The sequence below is a fragment of the Chionomys nivalis genome, chromosome 7, assembly GCF_950005125.1.
Source record: "Chionomys nivalis chromosome 7, mChiNiv1.1, whole genome shotgun sequence".
Lineage (NCBI taxonomy): Eukaryota > Metazoa > Chordata > Mammalia > Rodentia > Cricetidae > Chionomys > Chionomys nivalis.
The window spans coordinates 50,407,599-50,427,170 of record NC_080092.1 but is presented as its reverse complement, the minus strand read 5'-3'; the positions used below and the strand labels follow the sequence as shown (position 1 = coordinate 50,427,170).

Sequence of the window (19,572 nt, the reverse complement as noted above, 5' to 3'; positions counted from 1 at the left end):
CCATCTCTCCAGCCCCCCTGGCCTGATTTTTATAAATCCTGCAGAAATATATGCCCAGGTGAATCCACTTTTAGGGTCCTCCAATGGACCTAAAGTTTAAGTTAGGAGATCTGAAGCTTAAGATAAAAAAGCCAATATTTATATATTTATTTAAAAGATATTTAAAGGTACAAGCCGGGGAAAGTCATCTAAGTTTATCTGACATAAAGGGAGAGAATCTTAACTTTACTCTTGGTTTTAAGTCTGAGTAGAAGCTACATAAAATAGAGGCCTCACAAAATCAGTGTGGAAGCTCATTCTGCTCAAAAAGAAATTGAGTTGTTTCTGTGTGCGTATGTTTTCTAAATTGCATTTTATATGCTTTAAAATAAATAAATAAATAAATTGCATTTCCTGTACCCACATAGAGCCATGCCTCTATGTATTAGCTAGTACAGTATTTTAAAAAGTGGCATGTCATTATTTGGGTTTCCTCAGAAGCAGACCACTAGACAAAGATCAGAGTGTAGGAAGTTACCGGGGAGGTGAACCCATGACACAGTTAAGAGAGACATAAGGAAGTGAGACAGGAAAGGGCCAAAGATCAACAAGGGCTATCAAAACCGGAGGCAACCAGGACAATTGGAGCCTAATCCCACTGGGAGCTGGAGGTTACACAAAGGATTGGGGAGGACAAAGTATAGTCCCAGGCTATAAAACTACATTTTATATATTGGAACAGCTGTCTGTGATGACTTCGAGACTACATTAGCCAAGTTGGGTAGTTATAGAGACTTACTCAAAAAGCTTGAGAGAGAGAGAGTGTGTGTGTGTGAGTGTGTGTGTGTGAGAGTGTGTGTGTGGGGGGGGGTGTACCTGAGTGTATGTCTGGGCACCGTCTGTGTAGAGTAGCTTGTGAATGTCAAAAGAAACATTGGATTCCCTAGAACTGGATACAACTGTGAGTTATCGTGCAAGTACTGGGAACTGAACCTGGATCCTCTGAAAGAGCAGTAAGGGCTTTTAACTGCTGAGCCATTTCTCCAGCCCTGAGTATTTGTTTGTTTGTTTGGTTGTTGGTTTTTCAAGATAGGGTTTCTCTGCGTATCTCTGGCTGTCCTGGAACCCACTCTGTAGACCAGGTTGACCTCAAACTCACAGAGATCCGCCTGCTGCTGCCTCCCTGAGTGCTGGGATTAAAGGTGTGCGCCACCATCACCCAGCTACCTGCATATTTATTATCTGGACTTTACAGAAAAAATGTCCAGCTCTTGTTATAAGATATGTGATTTACTCCAGTCAGGGGTTGAGAAATTTAGGAAATGTATTCACTGAGCCTGAATCTGCCATCCATCCCTTCCCCCATCTCCTTGTTTTACTCTTTCAGACATTTTATTGGGTAATGTGGAGGCTGCTGTGTTTACTTGTGTCTGTTCTTATTGCGTTTACCAGGCTTTGTCTGTTGATGCTAAGAGTGGAAATCCATCCACCAGTGTTTACCTTATGTATTGTGACTACATAAACCTTCTGTCGCTGAGCTGGAAGCCGCTAAGATTACATTTCCTTTCTTGAACTGTCCTCTTTCTTTCCTGCACACCCCCACCCCACTCCTGTTTTTTAGATAGGGTCATGCCATGTGGCCTTGGCTGGCCTGGAACTTGCCATGTCTACCAGACTGACCTCCAATTCCCAGAGATCCACCCACCTCTTCCTCCTCAGTGCTGGGATTAAAGATGTGTGGAAATATGCTTGGGTTTTTCTTGGCTTTTGAGACAGAGTCTCCTGTAGGCTCGGAAAGCTTCAAACTCATTACGTAGCCGGGGATCATCTTAGGTTTCTGATGCCCAAGCCTTCATCTCCCCTGCCTTGGGATGATGGGTGTGTTCTTGGCCTGAGTTGTTTTCAATTACCTTTGGAAAGGTAATTCTTAAAATTTTAAATTACATTTATTTATTTTATGTGCATTAGTGCTTTGCCTGCATGTTTGCTTGTTTGGAGGTGTCAGATCTTGAAGTTACAATTATAAGTTGCTGTGTGGGATCTGGGAATTGAACCTGGGTCCTCTGGAAGACCAGCATGTGTTCTTAACTACTGAGCCATCTCTCCAGCACCCACATATATTTATTTTTAATTTACATTTTATCATTTTATTCTTTCTCTCTCTCCATCACTCTGCATGAGTGAGTGTGGTCAGAAAACAACTTACGGGAATTGGTTCTCTCCTACTGTGTGGGCCATAGGATTCAGAATCAGGTCTCTAAGCTTGGCAGCAGGTGCCTTTACATACTGAGCCATCTTGCTGGTCTACTGAACAACAATTATCACGTTTCTTTTTAGCTGGGCGGTGGTGGCGCACACCTTTAATCCCAGCACTTGGGAAGCAGAGGCAGGTGGGTCTCTGTGAGTTCAAGGCCAGCCTGGTCTACAGAACGAGTTCCAGGACAGGCTCCACAGTTACAAAGAGAAACCCTGTCTTGAAAATTTTATTTTTTTTAAATTATGGGCTGGAGGGATGGCTTAGTGGTTTATACTGGCTGCTCTTTAGAATGATTTGGGCTCAATTCTCAGCACACACATGGTGGTTCACAGCCGTCTGTAGCAACAGTTCCAGGGGATCTGATGCCCCTTTCTGACCTCTGAGAACACCAGATGCGTACATACATACATGCAGACCAAACATTCATACACATAAAATAAAAACAAATAAATCTCAATAATCAATAGTTTCTCTGTGTGAGTGCCTGCCACGTCACCCAGGAACTAGCCTATTAGCAATTGCGTGCACATGCCGGGGTGGCCGCTTGGCCCGCTCTTCTGCCTCTTCTGAGAAGGCACCATCGTAGGATATTTTTGCTTATTTTCCACTGCTTTTGAAAAAAAAAAACTATGCAATGATGTGTTCGCGTGCACGTGTGTGCGTGCTTGTGCATGTGTGTGTGTAAACCGTGCTGTGTCTAGTGGTGCTATTTGTAAGTTCTATAAAAAGTGGTATTTATGGCATAATCTTCCAGGAGTGTGTTCTCCAGAAACACATTTTCAAGCGTCTTCTAGGAGTTGCTGTGAGACCTGCTTGTTATTATTAGAAAGGCTTGGAAATTTGAGGAAATCCCCAAAAGAATCTAAATCTGGGTAGCCCCTGCATGTAAGGGCTGTCCCCACCTGGCAGCTTCAGGGCTCAGCCTCGGATTGGCTGGCTGTTCTGAGGACAGCCCTTATCCCCACAGGGCTACAGAAGAAATAGAGAATTTTCCACTGTAAGGGCTATGAGTGGTAGAGGCACAGCTTGGGTTTCTCACCGTGTGCACGCAGAGAGGCACCAGGCTACTCAGGGAAGTGGGGAGGTCAGGGTGGGAGGAATGAGTCCCAGATTGGAACTGTTCCTGGTTCCTGGTATCTGGCTGCTCCCTTAAGCTTGAGGTTCAGAGTTAACACTTCTTTTGCTTACACTCACTGAACTCTGTTGCAGTAACTAATACACAAGGATGTTGGCCAGGAATTGTCCTCTATGCTTGTGCCTTTTCTCTGTTTGCTGGTGAGACTTCAAAACAACTACAAATGGAATTTAACAGAAACAATATCATATCCTGGGACCCAGCAAGGGCTCAATTCTCTACCTCACTCAGAAGTCAATGGAGTCCTTGAGACAAGTCTTACTGTCTGTCTTCCAGATGAATAGACTGAGGGACAAAAAAAAAAAAAAAAAAAAAAAAAAAAAAAAAAAAAAAAAAAAAAAAAAAGGCTGTGCGGCTGTGCGGCTGCATCACGAGCATGCCGAAGGTACCACCTGGAGCTGGAGGAGCCGCTCATGGGTCCTTAAGACAATGCTAGGAACAGATAAAGAAAGAAGAGATCAGCCGGGCGGTGGTGGTGCACGCCTTTAATCCCAGCACTCGGGAGGCAGAGGCAGGCGGATCTCTGTGAGTTCGAGGCCAGCCTGGTCTACAAGAGCTAGTTCCAGGACAGGCTCCAAAGCCACAGAGAAAAACAAAATCAAAAAACAAAAACAAAAAAACCCCAAACAAAAAAGAAGAGATCCAAGAGTGTAACCACACAGAAGGAAAACCAGTTAGTACTAATTCTCAGGAGAACACGGGTATATTCTAACACGCAGGAGGTGTGTGCATATACTCAAGAGGCTAGAAAAATCATCAGTTTATGTGACACCTCAGGTCTACCTTCATTCTATACAAAGAAGAAAAGAAGTAAAGAAACCAAGGATGAGACTGGAGAGATGACTCAGAGGTTAGGAGCACCAACTACTCTTCCAGAGGACCCTGGTTCATTTGCCAGCACCTACATGACAGGAAACCATCTATAACTCCAGTTATAGATGTTCTAACAATCTATAACTCCAGCTCCAGAAGATCTGGCACCCTCACACAGGCATACATGCTGTCAAAACACCAGTGCACATAAAAAAAATAGAAGAAGAAGAAGAAGAAGAAGAAGAAGAAGAAGAAGAAGAAGAAGAAGAAGAAGAAGAAGAAGAAGAAGAAGAAGAAGCAGCATCTTGGGAGGCAGAGGCAAGGGGATTGCTATGAGGTCACTGTCAGGTCTCAAACCAGGAACAAATAAATGTCTGTGCTGCCCATTTAACATATCACAGCAGACACTTCCAACATTCCTCAGCCCCTATATTCATTGCCCACCCCCACCCCCAACTTCTCCAGCTCAGGGACTAGGCTGCCCTTCCCTATATAGTCCAACTATTTTGGTTATCTCATGTCTTTGGGCTTGGTTCTCCCCTCTCTCCCCTCTCCCTTCTCCTCCCCATGTCTCTTCACACTCTGGATTTTCCCAGAGGTCCCTGTCTCTGCCTACACTCTCCCTTTTATCTACAATGAACTTTCTTCTCCCCCATATCTAGGACCAGTCATGTCCTTTCCTTTTTATTTTTATTTTTTCATTCAGTCATCCTGAGATATATAGGGAGGTCCAGGCCAGTCTGGGTTCCATAGGAAGTTCCTGCCAAGAGAGAGAGGGAGTGAAGGGGGAGCCTGCTGACCATTGCTGTCTGGAACTCATAGAAAGGTGAGACAGGGAGAGGGGAGAGGCTGGGGAAGTAGTGGGAGTGGGAAGGCTGACACAGGTTTGGAGGAGCGGTCCAAGAAGGAAGGAGGGACTGGGGTTTTTCCTAGAGGCGTGTCTTTCTCCCTTTCCTCCCCTGTCAGTGAGCCTTTGGGGTTAGGGAAGAGAAATGGGCTCTCTCAGAAATCATCAACTTGGGTAAAGGGGGCAGCAGCCAGGAAAGAGGCATCTTGTCTGATCCACAGTTAGGGGGCTGGAGGCTGAGGAATAGAACTTCGAGAAAGGGTTGGAGCTGAATCCACAGCCCATCCCCCATCTCACTGCTTCCCAGCAATATTCCATGGCAGTTAGGGCCTGCTCAGCGGAATGGGGTGAGGCCTTCTCTTGGATCTGGAGATCAGGTGTATGAAAAGAGGCTCCCCCATTCTTCCTCTAACACTGGGCCTGTGATGGAAACTGATTTGACTGAGGAAGAGATCGAGACGATAAGAGCCAGGTGAGTGTGGAGATGGGAGAGAGTAGGCATCAGAGGCCTAGGAAGAGAAGGAGGCGGGGAGGGTTTAGAGGAGGGGTAGGCTGGGCAGTGCAGGACTTCTGTCCCTTCTCCCAGCAGAAACAGGCGGTCAGTTACGGAGCAACGCCGCAACTCCCAATTACCCCTTCAGTGGAGAATTACGCACAGCTCTCGCTGGATAGCCCAGGTGGTGGCCTCAGAATTCAGCCTGGTGGCCTTCCTCCTGCTTCTGGTCATGGTCTTCTCCAAAAAATGGCTGTACCCCTCTAAGAGTCGTTTCCATCAGCGTTACCCCAAAAACATCACCAATAGACTCTACACCTCGATCCATATGATGTCCACAGGGCTCCTGTACACCTGCATGTCTAAAAGCTGCTCCAGCTCAGACAGTGGGAAAGGTGAGTCCCTTCACCCCAGCCTAGGTCCAGCCTGCCTTGACCTCAGTGGTGGCCCCCACAGTCTTGTTCCTTCCTATCAGCCATCTTCGTTTGGACTGCAAGATGGCTTTGCTGGCATGGTGATCTCTAGGGATCATGTCCTTTCTTTGGTTAAGTCACCTGACCCAGTAGAAGATGTCATCTCTTTGGGTAAAGCCCAAAGGGTTTTGCTTTAAGAATGTCAAGGTGAGCTGGATGGTAATGGTGCACGCCTTTAATCCCAGCATTTGGGAGACAGAGGCAGGCAGATCTCTGTGAACTCTAGGCCAGCCTGCTCTACAGAAAGAGTTCCAAGACAGTCAAAGCTGTTATGCAGAATTTTGAGAGATGTCTGGATCATTTCTGCTTGACATCATCTTTCACCTGGGTGGTGCTGTGCCCCTGGTTTTCGTACCCAGAACCCTGAGATGACCCCCTGAACGTTCTCTTGCATTCATTCCCCAGTTCCTGCCGTTTTTCCTTCCCTTCTGTCTGACGTCATGCCTCTGTGGTTCAGCTCTGCACTTCCCCTTGATTGTTGGCTTCCTTTTCTGAATTAATTTCTGAGTCAAGTTCCGTTTTGTGCTCTTGCCCTCACCACTTCAGAAGGGTCCAGCTCTGGACGCTGGTCTCCACCTGCTCATTCTCCTTCACATAAGCCAAAAGCAGGTCTAGAGCACATAGCTTTTTAAGGACAAATGTGGAATAACAAAAAAATATCATCTATGGCCTGCTATTTTTCCAGCCGAATTGTCCACCGGCCACAAGAGACGGAGATAATTGGCGTTATTTTGTAGATGGGAAGACTGGAGCTTGGAATTAGTACATTGATCAGGGTTCTGCCACATGAAATGGCAGTATTTGAGTGCTTTTCACATACCAGAGAAAGCACAGCTTCATAGAGGCAGATATGGGATTCTATGCTTCTTGCTCTGTGGTGCTGTGAACCGAGCATAGTTCCCCCACACACACTGAGAGCCACACTGAGTCACATCCCCAGAGGAAGCTTTAAATAGGTTTTACATTGTTGTATGTATTCTTTCCTGTTTGCTTGGTTTTTGTTTGTTCTTTCTTTTTTTTTCTTTTTAATTGAGCCAAGGCCTCACTCTGTAATCCAAGCTATTCTAGAATTCTTTATGTAGCCCAGGATGACTTTGAACTGGCAGCCATCTTTAGCCTCCTGAGACCTGGTATTACAGGCATGAGCCAGCACACTTGACTTATACACGTATTGCTTTTTTGTTCGGTTTCGTTTTTGGTTTTTGGAGATGGGTTCTCTGTGTAGCCCTAGGGGCTGTCCTGGAACTCGCTTTATGCAGCAGGACAAGAACTCACAGAGATCCTCCTGCCTCTGCCTCCCACGTGCTGGGATTAAGGGTGGGTGCCACCACATCTAGTGCTTTCTGTCTTCTAACAAGTAAAGAATCTGTGCTTTTGACAGCTTCTGCCCCATGCTCCGGTCACGATGATAGCCCCACTATCTAGAGCCAGGTGACCATGGACTGAATCCTGAAGCCAAGAGCCAAAATAAGTCTTTTCACTTTACGTTGTTTCCATCGGGTTATTAGCCACAGAGACGCAGAGGCAACAGAAGAGTGGGGGTGGGGGACATTGCTGTGATCACATCTGCTCATGTGGAAGGAAGCGGTTGGAACTGGTCTGCGAGAGGAATCTGGCTTCTTTTAGGCAGATTGTTGTGAGACTTGGGAGTGAAAAAACAGAGTAAAGGGTTTGAAAAACATGCGGTCATGACAGGAAAGGAGCAACCTGAAAGGCATGGCCCATGGTGCCATGGTCACCAACGAAACTAGACTCATTCAGAAGAAGCCAGCCACTTTGCATGGGGACAAAGGGAAGATCTTTTGAAGGCAACCGCAGAAACTGGCCAGTTACCACTCATTCCAAGCTTCAGGCTCTAAAATTCTAAGAGCATCTGCAAGATTTCTTTTGAAAAGGGAGAGCCACTAAAGCTTTTGTAAGTCTATTGACAGTTTGCACATTTTTTCTTTTGAGAATTGCTATTTGAGTCCCGATTTTGTTTTCTTTTGTTTCGTTGAGATAGGGTTTCTCTGTAGCCCTGGCTGTCCTGGAACTTACATATATATGTATATATATATATATATATATATATATATATATATATATATATATAGAGAGAGAGAGAGAGAGAGAGAGAGAGAGAGAGAGTCAGGCTGGCCTTGAATTTAACGGAGATCTGCCTGCCTCTGGAATGCTGGGATTACATGCCTGGCTTTTTAAAATTTTTCTAGTTTTTTCAATTTTTTGAAACAGGGTCTCACTATGCAGCTCTGACTGTCCTGAACTCACTATGTAGATCAGGCTGAACTCACAGAAGTCGGACCACCTCTGCCTCTCTAGTGCTGGTATTAAAGGTGTGAGCCACCACACCTGGCTATTTTTATTTTTTTGAAACATTACATTGTAGTCCAGCCTGGTCTGTAACTCACCATTGTAGCTCAAGATAGCCTCAAACCCAGGTCCATCCTCCTACCTCGGCCTTCCCATTGCCAGTACTGAGCTCATAGGAGTGAGCCACCTGACTCTTGTTCATATGTTCAAGTGGTTGGTACTGCCAAGCAGTCTCTTGATCAGGAGTCTTACTTGAGCGAAAGTTTTGTTTTATGATTTTAACTCTGCATTTCTTTGGTTTTGAATAACCTGAGTGTTTCCCTCATGTTTGTTGATTTGATCACAATTCATGTTTGTGAATCCTGAGTTCTTGTTTTGTTATTTTTTTTCCCAGACAATTATAAGCTGTGGACAACCCATCCAGTTTTGGGGATAGCTAAGATAAGTTTCACCTTGGCCATAGGGCTGGGTTTTGTCCTTACCGCCTGGCTGCACCTGCCGTACCTGCCCCGTCTGCACAGAATGCCTTTCTTTGGCTTGATTGGGATCGTCCTGAGCTTCTGTGAAGGTGCCCCCCAGCTCTGAAAAAGGTTCTTAATTCCCTAACCCACATCATCCTGGGCATGTCTCCCTCTTCTCTGGGGGTGGAGCAAGCGTTTGGGGTGCTGGGAGGAGAGAGTGAGAGTGAAGATAAACTATGTCTGGAACCCGGGAGTCAGGAGGGCTGATGTCCTCGGGCCTCCAGGACGAGGACTCACTGTGAGGCTGTGAGTGGCGTGAGTGGTTGGCGGCTGTAGTCAGCAGATGAGGCAGCACTCCTGTGCGATTCTTAGGTGAGAGTAAATCTCTGCCCTCCTGCCTCCCAGTCGCCTTCATTTTCCTCACCCTCCTGTTGTTCCCTGTTAACCTCTGGATCTACGAGCTGAAGAAGAACATATCGGTCCCCATCGGGTGGAGCTATTTCATTGGTTGGCTGGTGTTCGTCCTGTATCTCACCTGTGGTGAGTGGCTAGGGAGGGTCCTGGGGAAGGAAGGAACTTGGGTGGTTCAGAACAGAGGATGTGTGGAAGGAGGGGCAAGGCGACCTCTCCTCTGCTTCACGCCCACCATAAGGGTCCATAGGGACTTAACCTTCCCCTTGGCTCACCTCACCCATCACCCATGCAGCTCTCTGCTTCCCCCTCTTTCTTGTGTCTCCCCCCACCCCCTCAGGGATCCTTTGCTACCTCAACCATAAAAACTTCTGGAGAGTGATAACGGACAGCTCCTCTTCCATCATCAGCAGTCTTGGCAAAAGTATGTTGCAAGGGTCTCTGAAGAGCACTGTACAGCCCTCCAACAGCCAAGAGGACATCCCCGATCCTGATGAGCAGAAGGATAAACAGCAGCCATTAGGTTTATCTAAAAGCTTCTCAGGACCCTACCCCGCCAGCCTGGGCTAAGTCTGTCCTCACCATGACAAAGAATGAGCACAGAAGGATTTGGGGACCAGCTTTGCATTCCTCTCCCTCAACTTGGCCTTGTCTGTGGCTCAAGTGATGATGTGGAATAAATTGTCCATCCCTTCTTCATCATGTGTGGTGGTCATTGAGGAGGAGGGAGAGGAAGGGAGAAAAACAAAATTTGTTGTTATGTTTGCTTCCCAGTTCTTCCCGTCTATGAACTTTGCAATACCCTTCGGTCCCTAAACCTACCCGTCCTGGCTCTTACCATAGCACACCTGTGTGAAGGCAGGAGGGACTCTGTGCTGGAACACTTACCTGGCATTCATATAAATTTGAGTTTGACCCAATAGCAATGAAAAGAGAAAAACAAAAGTAAACTTAGCCAGACTTGGTATAGGAATAAGTATATGTACTCATTCCTATAATCCCAGGAGGCTAAGGCAGGGGGATGGCTGACCAGCCTGAGCTCTATAGTGACACTAGAGCCTCAAAAAAAAAAAAAAAAAAACCAAGAATTAAAATATAACAAGCCAAACAACACATGCATCTGGTTGAAAAAAGCAACTGCAGCTTTTACAGGGATCACAGACAAATATCACAGGGCTAGCCAGGACACCACTTTCTAAGTCTATATATAACCTACCCCATTTAGTAAGACCCAGTTTATGAGCTATTTATTGCTGGATAAAAACTTATCTCCAACTTACTGCCTTGAAATAATTTATTTATTTTATGTGAATTGGTGTGAAAGTGTCAGATATTGTGGATGGGGTAAGCTGTCATGTGGGTGCTGGGAATTGAACCTGAGTCTTCTGAAAGAACAGTCAGTGCTCCTAACCTCTGAGCCATCTCTCCAGCCCTGCCGTGAAGTAATAAACATTATTTTATAAAGAGTCTGAGGAACAGGAATCTGGAAGCACTTTAATTAAATAGTTCTTTTTAAAAATTGGATGTTACTTTTCTTTGTTTAAAGATTTTATTTCTTATGTATACAGTGTTCTGTCTGCATGTATGTATTATAGATGGTGGTGATTATATGATTATAGATGGTAGTGATTACAGATGGTAGTGAATCAACATGTGGTTTCTGGGAATTGAACTCAGGACCTCTGGAAGAGCAGCCAGTGCTCTTAACCGCCCATCTATCTCTCCAGTCCCAAAAATTGGATGTTGTTTTTTAATTGACAAATTAAACTTGTGTCATGATGATTTTTTTTTAGACAATAGAAAGTCTTCATTAGCCAGCCAGGGACTACACTGAATATTCAGGATAGCCCTGAGCCTTTCTCAGGGTGAGCTTTGAAGAACAAAAACCATGCCCTGGGTTGGCATACTTCAGTTAACAAGAACAGTCAGCCAGAAGCAGAACTACAGAAGCCAAAAAGCAAGGTTAGTACATTTACAGACTTTCCCAGCATGATGGACTTTGATGGATTAGGTCTTTGTTTCAGTTTTATTTAGCAGGTGGTGCCTGTCTACATGATGAGTTTTATGGTGAATGGTACTTTCATCATGGAGTCAGTTGTGCTAAGGTCTGCAGACCTACTAAAGTCTGGTGCCCTATTATAGAAAGGCCAAGGCTTTGTTTACTGTGAAGACATTAACTTCCCCTGCAACCCTGGTGCTGGGTTCTATTTTACCAGCTGTAATGCCATCCAGGGCACAGCCAGAAGCGCTCTAGGGTCTCGTGCACGGAAAAAGCAGAGGCTCCTCTGCAACTCAGTGACACAGAACTTTAGAAGCCATCCTGGCTGTGTCTACTCATTCCCTGAATGCCTCCATCTCTGCTCATCTCTGTGCTTAAATTTATGCTTAAAAACTCTTTAATGAGCTGGGCAGTGGTGACGCATGCCTTTAATCCCAGCACTCGGGAGGCAGAGATAGGCAGATCTCTGTGAGTTCAAGGCCAGCCTGGTCTACAAGAGCTAGTTCCAGGACAGGCTCCAAAACCACAGAGAAACCCTGCCTTAAAAAACCAAAAGAGAGAGAGAGAGCCCACGGCTGATGGACAGTTACCCCATCATAGAATATTTGCAGTTAAACAGGCATTTGAGAAGATCCTGGACATCATCTATCCCTAGGGAATTATGAGTTAAAACAACAAGGAGGACAAGGGGAATGGCTCAGCAGGTAGAAGCTCTCACTGCACAGACCTCAGGATATGAGGTGAATTCCCGAATCCTTTGGTAGGAGGGGTGGTTATCCTCTGACCTCCGCATGCAGTGCCTCTCCCACACTAAATAAAACCATGACAGTGAGATATCAGTAGTTCTATTAGAATAGTAAAGTCTAGGGCTGGAGAGATGACTCAGCGGTTAAGAGCACTGACTGTTCTTCCAAAGGACCTGAGTTCAATTCCCAGCAACCACATGGTGTCTCACAACCATCTGGAATGAGGTCTGGTGCCCTCTTCTGGCCTGCAGGCATACACACAGACAGAATATTGTATACATAATAAATAAATAAATAAATAAATAAATAAATAAATAAATAAATAAATAAATATTTTTTTAAAAAAAGAATAGTAAAAGTCTAAACACTAACACCACCAAGTGCTGGCAAGAACATAACACAAATTCTCACTCATTCTTGTAAGAATGCAACACAGTATAGCCACGTGGAAGAGCACCTGAGAATTTCTTCCAAACGGAGCATACTCTCCCGATATGATCCAACTGGCCTCACTCCCAGGTGGGTAAGTCAATGGACTGGGAGCTTAAACTCAGCATAAGTGTCACTTCTTTTGAGGACAAGACTTGAACACAGACTAACTCACATGGAGGCTTGCCTTTGCAGAAAGCATCCTGAATGGTACTGCACGTCTTTTGTCTTGGATGAGACACTATGGATTCTTTTATCTTTATTCCAGAGAAACTGCCTTTTAAATATTATGTATATGTGTATGTGTGTTTGCAGCTGTGTGTGACTGCGTGCATTCACACAGGAGCCAGAGGCGGGCATTGGATAGCCATCGATCATCCTCCGCCTTGTTCCCTTGAGTCTGGTCAAACCTAGAGCTCACACTTTTTCAATTGATTGGGAGCCAGCAAGCTCCAATGATCTTTCTGTCCCTACCCCTTAACAGCATTGTGGTTACAGGTTGTTGTAAGCCAGCACCCAGCATCTTACATGGATGTTGGGATTCGTATTTGCCCTGCACAACCTTATACGCTAACATTGGATGCTGTGGCTTTATCTCACCCCCTTCCTTTCCACACACACACGCTTTCTTTTTCTCCTGTACCACCTGAGAGTAAGTTGCAGACAGGCCCATCTTTACTCCTTCTCCCAATATTTCAACACGTCTTTTCTAAAAGCAAGGCTGTGTTCTTGTGTAACCAAAGAGCATGTTCTCCAGAGGTCAGGACATTACTGCTGATGCAACACTGCATGGTCTTCAGACAGTGTTGAGGCTTTCCCAGTGGCCCTGCTGTGCTGACTGTAACAATAGAAGATCTTACTGCAAGCCCTGCACCTGCCTATCAGAGCTACGTTTCCTACTTTGATTGGAATAGTTCTTTAGTCTGCCTTTCAGGATATTGAAGTCCTATGGTTTTGTAAGGAATACATACAGAGCAGGTATTCTGTAGAATGTTTGAGTTTATCTTGTGTTTCTTTTTATTTATTTATTTCTATTTTATGTACATTAGTGTTTTGCCATGAGTGTTGGGTCTCCTGAAACTGAAGTTATAGACATGTGAGCTGCCATGTGGATGAGTCTGAAGGAACAGTCACTTCAGCCCCTCTTGTCTTTTTTTTTTTTTTTTTCTTTTCTTTTTTCAAGACAGGGTTTCTCTGTGTAACAGCCCTGCTGTTCTGGAACTCTCTTTGTAAACCAGGCTGGCCTCGAACTCACAGAGATCTGCCTGCCTCTGCCTCCCGAGTGCTGGGATTTAAGGCGTGCACCACTACCATCTGGCTTGTGTATAATGAGACTCAAGTGATATGTATTTTTGGTAGAAATACCACAGAACTGTTGCTGTGTTCTCGGTGCCTTGAACAGAATGCAGAGCTAATCTAAGTGTGGCGTGTTACCTTTGACTCCTGTCAGCGTTCTCCAGTGAGGATCTGGGCAAGTGTATTTCCTCTCGAGAAATCCTCTATTGTCACGCCTTTAATCCCAGCACTCAGGGTGGCAGAGGCAGGTGGATCTCTGTGAGTTCGAGGCCAACTTGATCTACAGAGTAGGTTCCAGGGCAACAGAGCTACACAGTGAAACCCTGTCTTGAAAAACAAAAACAAACCAGATACAAACAAAGAACAAAGAAAAGTAAGGAAGGAAGGAAGGACGAAAGAAATATCCTCTCTTACAAAGTAGGCAGAATGTACTACCAAATGTACTACAAAGCAGGCTACAGAAATGATTCAGTGGTCAACAGCACCTGCCACTTTTACAGAGGACCCAGATTCTGTTTCCAGCACCCACATCAGGTTGCCTGCAGCCACCTATGACTCTAGCTCCAGAGGAACTGATGCCCTCTTTCCTCCTCTGGCCTCTATGGGCACTGCACACACAGGGTGCGCGCGCACACACACACACACAAACACACACACACACTCAGAGGCATGTATGCACCTGTGCATACACACATACAAAATAAATAAAACACATCTAAGTAGGTGGAGTGGGCACTGTGACGTTTGTAGGGGACCCCTCCCTGGGCACAGCTTTACAGGCAGGTGTCTTTACAGGCAGGTGTCTTTACAGGCAGGTGTCTTTACAGGCAGGTGTCTTTACAGGCAGGTGTCTTTACAGGCAGGTGTCTTTGCTGTGTGCTCTATTTCCTCAGTGTTTTCATGCCTTACAACATGATGCATGGTAAATAGTGGGTGTTTATCAATGTTGTATTAATGAAACTGACAGTCTAGAGGGGGTGGGTGCAAGAAGAATGAGCAGAAGAAAGTTCATCAGCTGAGATTTCTTTTCTTTTCCTTTCTTTCTTAACTTCCCTGATGGGGTATCATCTAGCCTGGCTGGCTGCAAACCAGCTAGGTAGCTAAAGATGACCTTGAACTCCTGATACTCCTGCCTCTACTTCCTGAATGCTACGATTATAGATTTATGCATTGCTGCGGGTTGAATTCGGGATTTTGTGATCGTAGGTAAGCATTCTGCCAGCCGAGTTTACATCTCCCACCCTTGAGGATGGCTTTCAGGGTCCTTTCAAGAAATAGAACTCCTGTGTTCTGGAGAGGAAGAGGAGTAGCAACCTCTAGTCATCCAGAGTGGTCCCTCCTCACCCCTTCAGAAGCAGAGAGATGTGGTTGGGACTAAAGGGTGGCTGTGTCATTACAGGTGATCTGGGTCATGTGTTGACCGAGATCCTCGTGGTCCCTACATTTACCATAGTCATTTCTTAGGAGACAGTGCCGGTGTGGACTCGGGGTGTGTGCTGGGGGGGGCTACCAGGTGTCTCACTAGTCAGGAGTGACCAACCAAAGTCACAAGCAAGCCATTTGTGCAAGCCAAAAGTTCTTAACAGGAAGTTCTTAACAGAGAAAAAGCCATCTTAGGCTAAGGTTCCCGTGTGGAGAAGTTGTTCTGCGGAACAGCGGGCCAGCGGAAGGGATGGAGGCATTCCAAAGCAGAACAGTAAAGATTTGCAAAGGAGACCTGAGAAAGCAAATTATCAGCGCCATGTTTTAAATGAGAAGGGTAAAAGCCGCCCAGCTCCTCTCTCGAATCATAAACCATAGCGCAGAAGGAAAGCTGTAGCTGACGAGCATTCTGGGAAGGCAACGCGTCCTTCTCGGACTTGCTGGACTATTGGAGAGCTGGAGAGCCGTTGCTCTCAGGAAGCTTCCATTTCCTGCCTGCTTTGTTTGCTTGGAAAACTCCAAGGAGTCAGCCATCTGTAGTAATTAATTGCAGGGTAAAAAAAAAGAAAGAAAGAAACCCTGTCAGAACCTGGGTAAACAAAGATTAGCACCAGGATAACAAAAATACAAGAAACAAAAAAGAAAGAAAGAAAGCAAAGGAAAAAAAGAAGCTAACTTTAACGGGATGGAGTCTGGAACAAAAATCTGAAGATTTCAGGCAAACCTTGTTCTGCGGTTTTGAGTGAGAAGCCCGAGCAGGCTCAAGCTTTATAGATATATTAAAAGATCTTTATTTTTATTTTCTGTGTATGGGTGTTTTGCCTACATGTATGCTTGTGCCACACATGTGTGTCTGGTGCCTTCAGAGACCAGAAGAGCATCAGAGTCCCTGTAGCTGGAGTCACAGATGCTGGGAGCCAACAAGTGGGTGCTGAGAATTGACCTCACGCCCTCTGTTTGGAAGGGCAGCTAGTGTGCTCAGCCACTGAGCCAACTCTTCAGCTCCTGAATTTGTTTTTCCTTTTGTGGTGCTGATGCAACTCAGGACCTCTAGAATGCTAGGCAGGTGATCTACCACTGAGCAACACCCTGCTTTTGTATTTAAAATTATTTCAGGTTTCAAATAAATTTTTACACAATTTTACAAACCATACATAAAAAAAAAATAAGCTGAGTGGTGGTGACACACGCTTTTAATTTCAGAAAGGAGGGATCTCTGTGAGTTTGAGGACAGCCTGATTTACAGAGTAAGTTCCAGGACAGCCAAGGCTACACAGAGAAACTCTGTCTTTCTTTTTCTTTCTTTGTTTCTTTGTTTCTTCCTTCCTTCCTTCCTTCCTTCCTTCCTTCCTTCCTTCCTTCCTTCCTTTCTTTCTTTCTTTCTTTCTTTCTTTCTTTCTTTCTTTCTTTCTTTCTTTCTTTTTTTTTCCTTTTTTTAATTTTTGATTTTCGAGACAGGGTTTCTCTGTAGCTTTTTGGTTCCTGTCCTGGAACTAGCTCTTGTAGATCAGACTGGCCTCGAACTCACAGAGATCCGCCTGCCTCTGCCTCCTGAGTGCTGGGATTAAAGGCGTGTGCCACCACCGCCCGGCTTCTTTCTTTATTTTTAACTTCATGTGCATCAGTGTTTAAAAATCCCAGCACTTAAGAGGCAGACTTTTGTGAGTTGAGTTTGAGGCTAATCTGGTCTACATAGCAAGTTCCAGGACAGCCACGATTACATAGACTTTGCCTCAAAAGTTAAGCTAACAGTTGGGTGGTGGTGGCGCACGCCTTTAATCCCAGCACTCAGGAGGCAGAGGCAGGCGATCTTCTGTGAGTTTGAGGCCAGCCTGGTCTACAGATCTAGTTCCAGGACAGCCAGGGCTCTTACAAAGAGAAACCCTGATTTGAACCCCCCCCCGCAATTAAATAAATAAATAAATAAATAAATAAATAAATGTGGGGGGCCTAGAGAGTCACCACGTCTAATATGGTTCAGTAAGTGGGCTGAGGTTACTGTGTCCCTCAGCAGTTGAACCTAACCATTGGCACGCCCTCATCTAACTAGCTGCCGCACTGCTGTCCAGAAACCGTGCAAAATCATTTGGGAGCAGCGGTGAGAGTCTGAGCTTCTCGGGTGCCTCCTCTGCCCTTTTCCCTCAGTGCCAGCTCAGGACATCCCAGTTCTTAGTCTCAAAAAACTACTGACATTCTTTCCTTCCCACTGAGCTGCAGAAAAGCAGAATCCAGGCGGGCCATGGTGGCGGATCTCTGTGAGTTCGAGGCCAGCCACATAAGCTGGGCTGCAGAGGTGGCTCCCCGGTTAGGAGTACTTGCTGCTCTTACAGAGGACTAGAGTTTGGTTCCCAGCACCTCACAACTGTTTGCAATGGCTTGGAGTGGGTGTTGCTGTTGGCAAAGGGACTGGAATGGATGAGGAATCAGGAAGGGGCTAGAGAAATGACTCGGTGGTGCATGCCTCTAATCCCAGTACTTGGGAGGCAGAGGCAGGCAGATCTCTGTGAGTTCGAGACCAGCCTGGTCTACAAGAGCTAGCTCCAGGACAGACTCCAAAAGCTGCAGAGAAACCCTGTCTCGAAAAACAAAACAAACAAACGAACAAAAAACAAAAACAAAAAAGAGTACTGGTTGCTTTATGGACCACAGAGGACCTAGATTTGGTTCCCAGCACCCACATAGCAGCTCACAACCAGTTTCAAAGGCTCTGATGCCCTCTTCTGGCCTCTGCATGCTCACATGATATGTAGACATATATACATGCAGGTAAAACACCCATACACATAAAATCATGTTTATTTTGTTTTGTTTTTCGAGACAGGGTTTTTCTATGTAGCCCTGACTGTCCCAGAACTCTCTGCTATTGTGGGGCATGGAGAGAGCATGTATGCCACAAAATGTGGGGGAGTCAGAGGACAATTTTGTGGAGTCTGTTCCCCCTCACACTTTTAAGTGGGTCTTTGACATTGAGCTCAGATTGCTAGGCTTGCAGCAAGCACCTTTACCTGCTGAGCCATCTTGCCTGCTCTCCTCATAGTACATAGCATTTAACACAAGGACTGGGATATAATACAATGCAGGAAAAATAGCATACACCCCCGACCCAGAGCACAGCAGAAGTTCACGAAAAGGCAAACCTGGTTCTTTCCACAGCATTTCTTAACTCTTGGGGCAGGAGAGCCCTGTGCAGTTCTCTTAGGAGCTAAAAGGCAGTGTACTCAACCCTGAAGGGTCAGTCTATGACCCGGTAAGTGGCTGGGCATGTGAACGGGCAGATCTTTGGTATAAGGGCACTGAGTGCTACTCCAGTGGCATGGTTCCCGACAGACTGGCTCCTGCTGTCCTGCCTCCATTGCTGCTTTTCCTGCTGAGACGTAAGATGTTACTATGGTTTTGCTGGTCATGAGGAGGAAGTGACATCTCCCAGCCTCTTTCCAAACCTATCACCCTCCCACCATAGTCCTGAGACTTGGAGCAATTATCATGCCTTTTACTCAAGAAGACAGGACTTGCTCACGGTTATCTATCTGCTTTAATTGGGCTAGAGCTTAAGCTTAGGAAAAAATATCACAGGCTCCTCACTTAACCACGAAAAGACAAAAATCTTCCTTCCATAGGCAAATTGAATTCTATAAAGATTAAACATGCACATCTTCATGATGAACAGAGGGTCATGGCAACCCTTGTACACGTGGAGAGAGAGCACCTTCCACAGTGAAACTAGCCCAGAGTGTCTGGGTGCTCATGTATTTAGGAGCTGCACCTCCCAAGAGAAGCCACTGTTTCCTGTGTACAGAATGGACTCCCGTGAATGTGTGACTTGGTGTGGCTCTGTCCTGTCTTCTGCTAGGACAGGAAGTTCTGCCTTCTAGAATGTCACTTGGGTTGAGGGATTGTTCTGACTCTCCCACACTTTCAAAAGACTGTTGCCTTCTAATTGCTCTAAAGCCCCACCCTCACCCAGGCATGCTCAGTGGCTAGGAGTTGAACTACTCCTCCAAACGATGTTGAAATCCTAACCTTCTAGAATCCATGAATCCAAGCGTTATTTTCATTTGTCTATCTGTCTGTCTGTATGTCTGTCTATCATCTATCTAATGAGTCTGGGTGTTTTGCCTGCATGTGTATCTGTGTTGCATGTGCATGCAGTGTCTGCAGTCCAGATCCTGGAATGTGGGTGCTGGGTATTGAACCCAATTCCTTTTTTTTTTTTTTTAAATTTATTTATTATGTACACAGTGTTCAGCCTCCATGTATGCCCTCAGGCCAGAAGAGGGCACCAGATCTCAGTACAGATGGTTGTGAGCCACCATGTGGTTGCTGGGAATCGAACTTAGGACCTCCAGAAGAGCAGTCAGTGCTCTTAACCTCTGAGCCATCTCTCCAGCCCCCCGCCCCCAATTCCTTTGGAAGAGCAACCAGTACTCTTAACCACTGAGCCATCTCTCCAGCAACTCCCCCCCTTTTTGTTTCTTTTTGAGACAGGGTTTCTTTGTGTAGC

General features: G+C 45.6%; 1 protein-coding gene across 1 annotated transcript; it reads left to right on the top strand.

Moving 5' to 3' along the window:
- Positions 1-5,456: 5,456 nt before the first annotated feature.
- Odf4 (outer dense fiber of sperm tails 4) lies at positions 5,457-9,749 on the top strand. Its single transcript, XM_057773936.1, has 5 exons — positions 5,457-5,503; positions 5,621-5,919; positions 8,702-8,875; positions 9,174-9,308; positions 9,520-9,749. The coding sequence occupies exons 1-5, from the start codon at positions 5,457-5,459 to the stop codon at positions 9,747-9,749; spliced, it is 885 nt and encodes a 294-aa protein (XP_057629919.1).
- Positions 9,750-19,572: the final 9,823 nt, after the last annotated feature.

Excerpts from the sequence above, each read along its gene's own strand:
- Odf4 (XM_057773936.1), top strand. The coding sequence starts at position 5,457 with ATGGAAACTGATTTGACTGAGGAAGAGATCGAGACGATAAGAGCCAG. Across the intron at positions 5,920-8,701 it reads CAGCTCAGACAGTGGGAAAG|ACAATTATAAGCTGTGGACA; the intron begins GTGAGTCCCTTC and ends TTTTTTTCCCAG. Across the intron at positions 9,309-9,519 it reads CGTCCTGTATCTCACCTGTG|GGATCCTTTGCTACCTCAAC; the intron begins GTGAGTGGCTAG and ends CCACCCCCTCAG.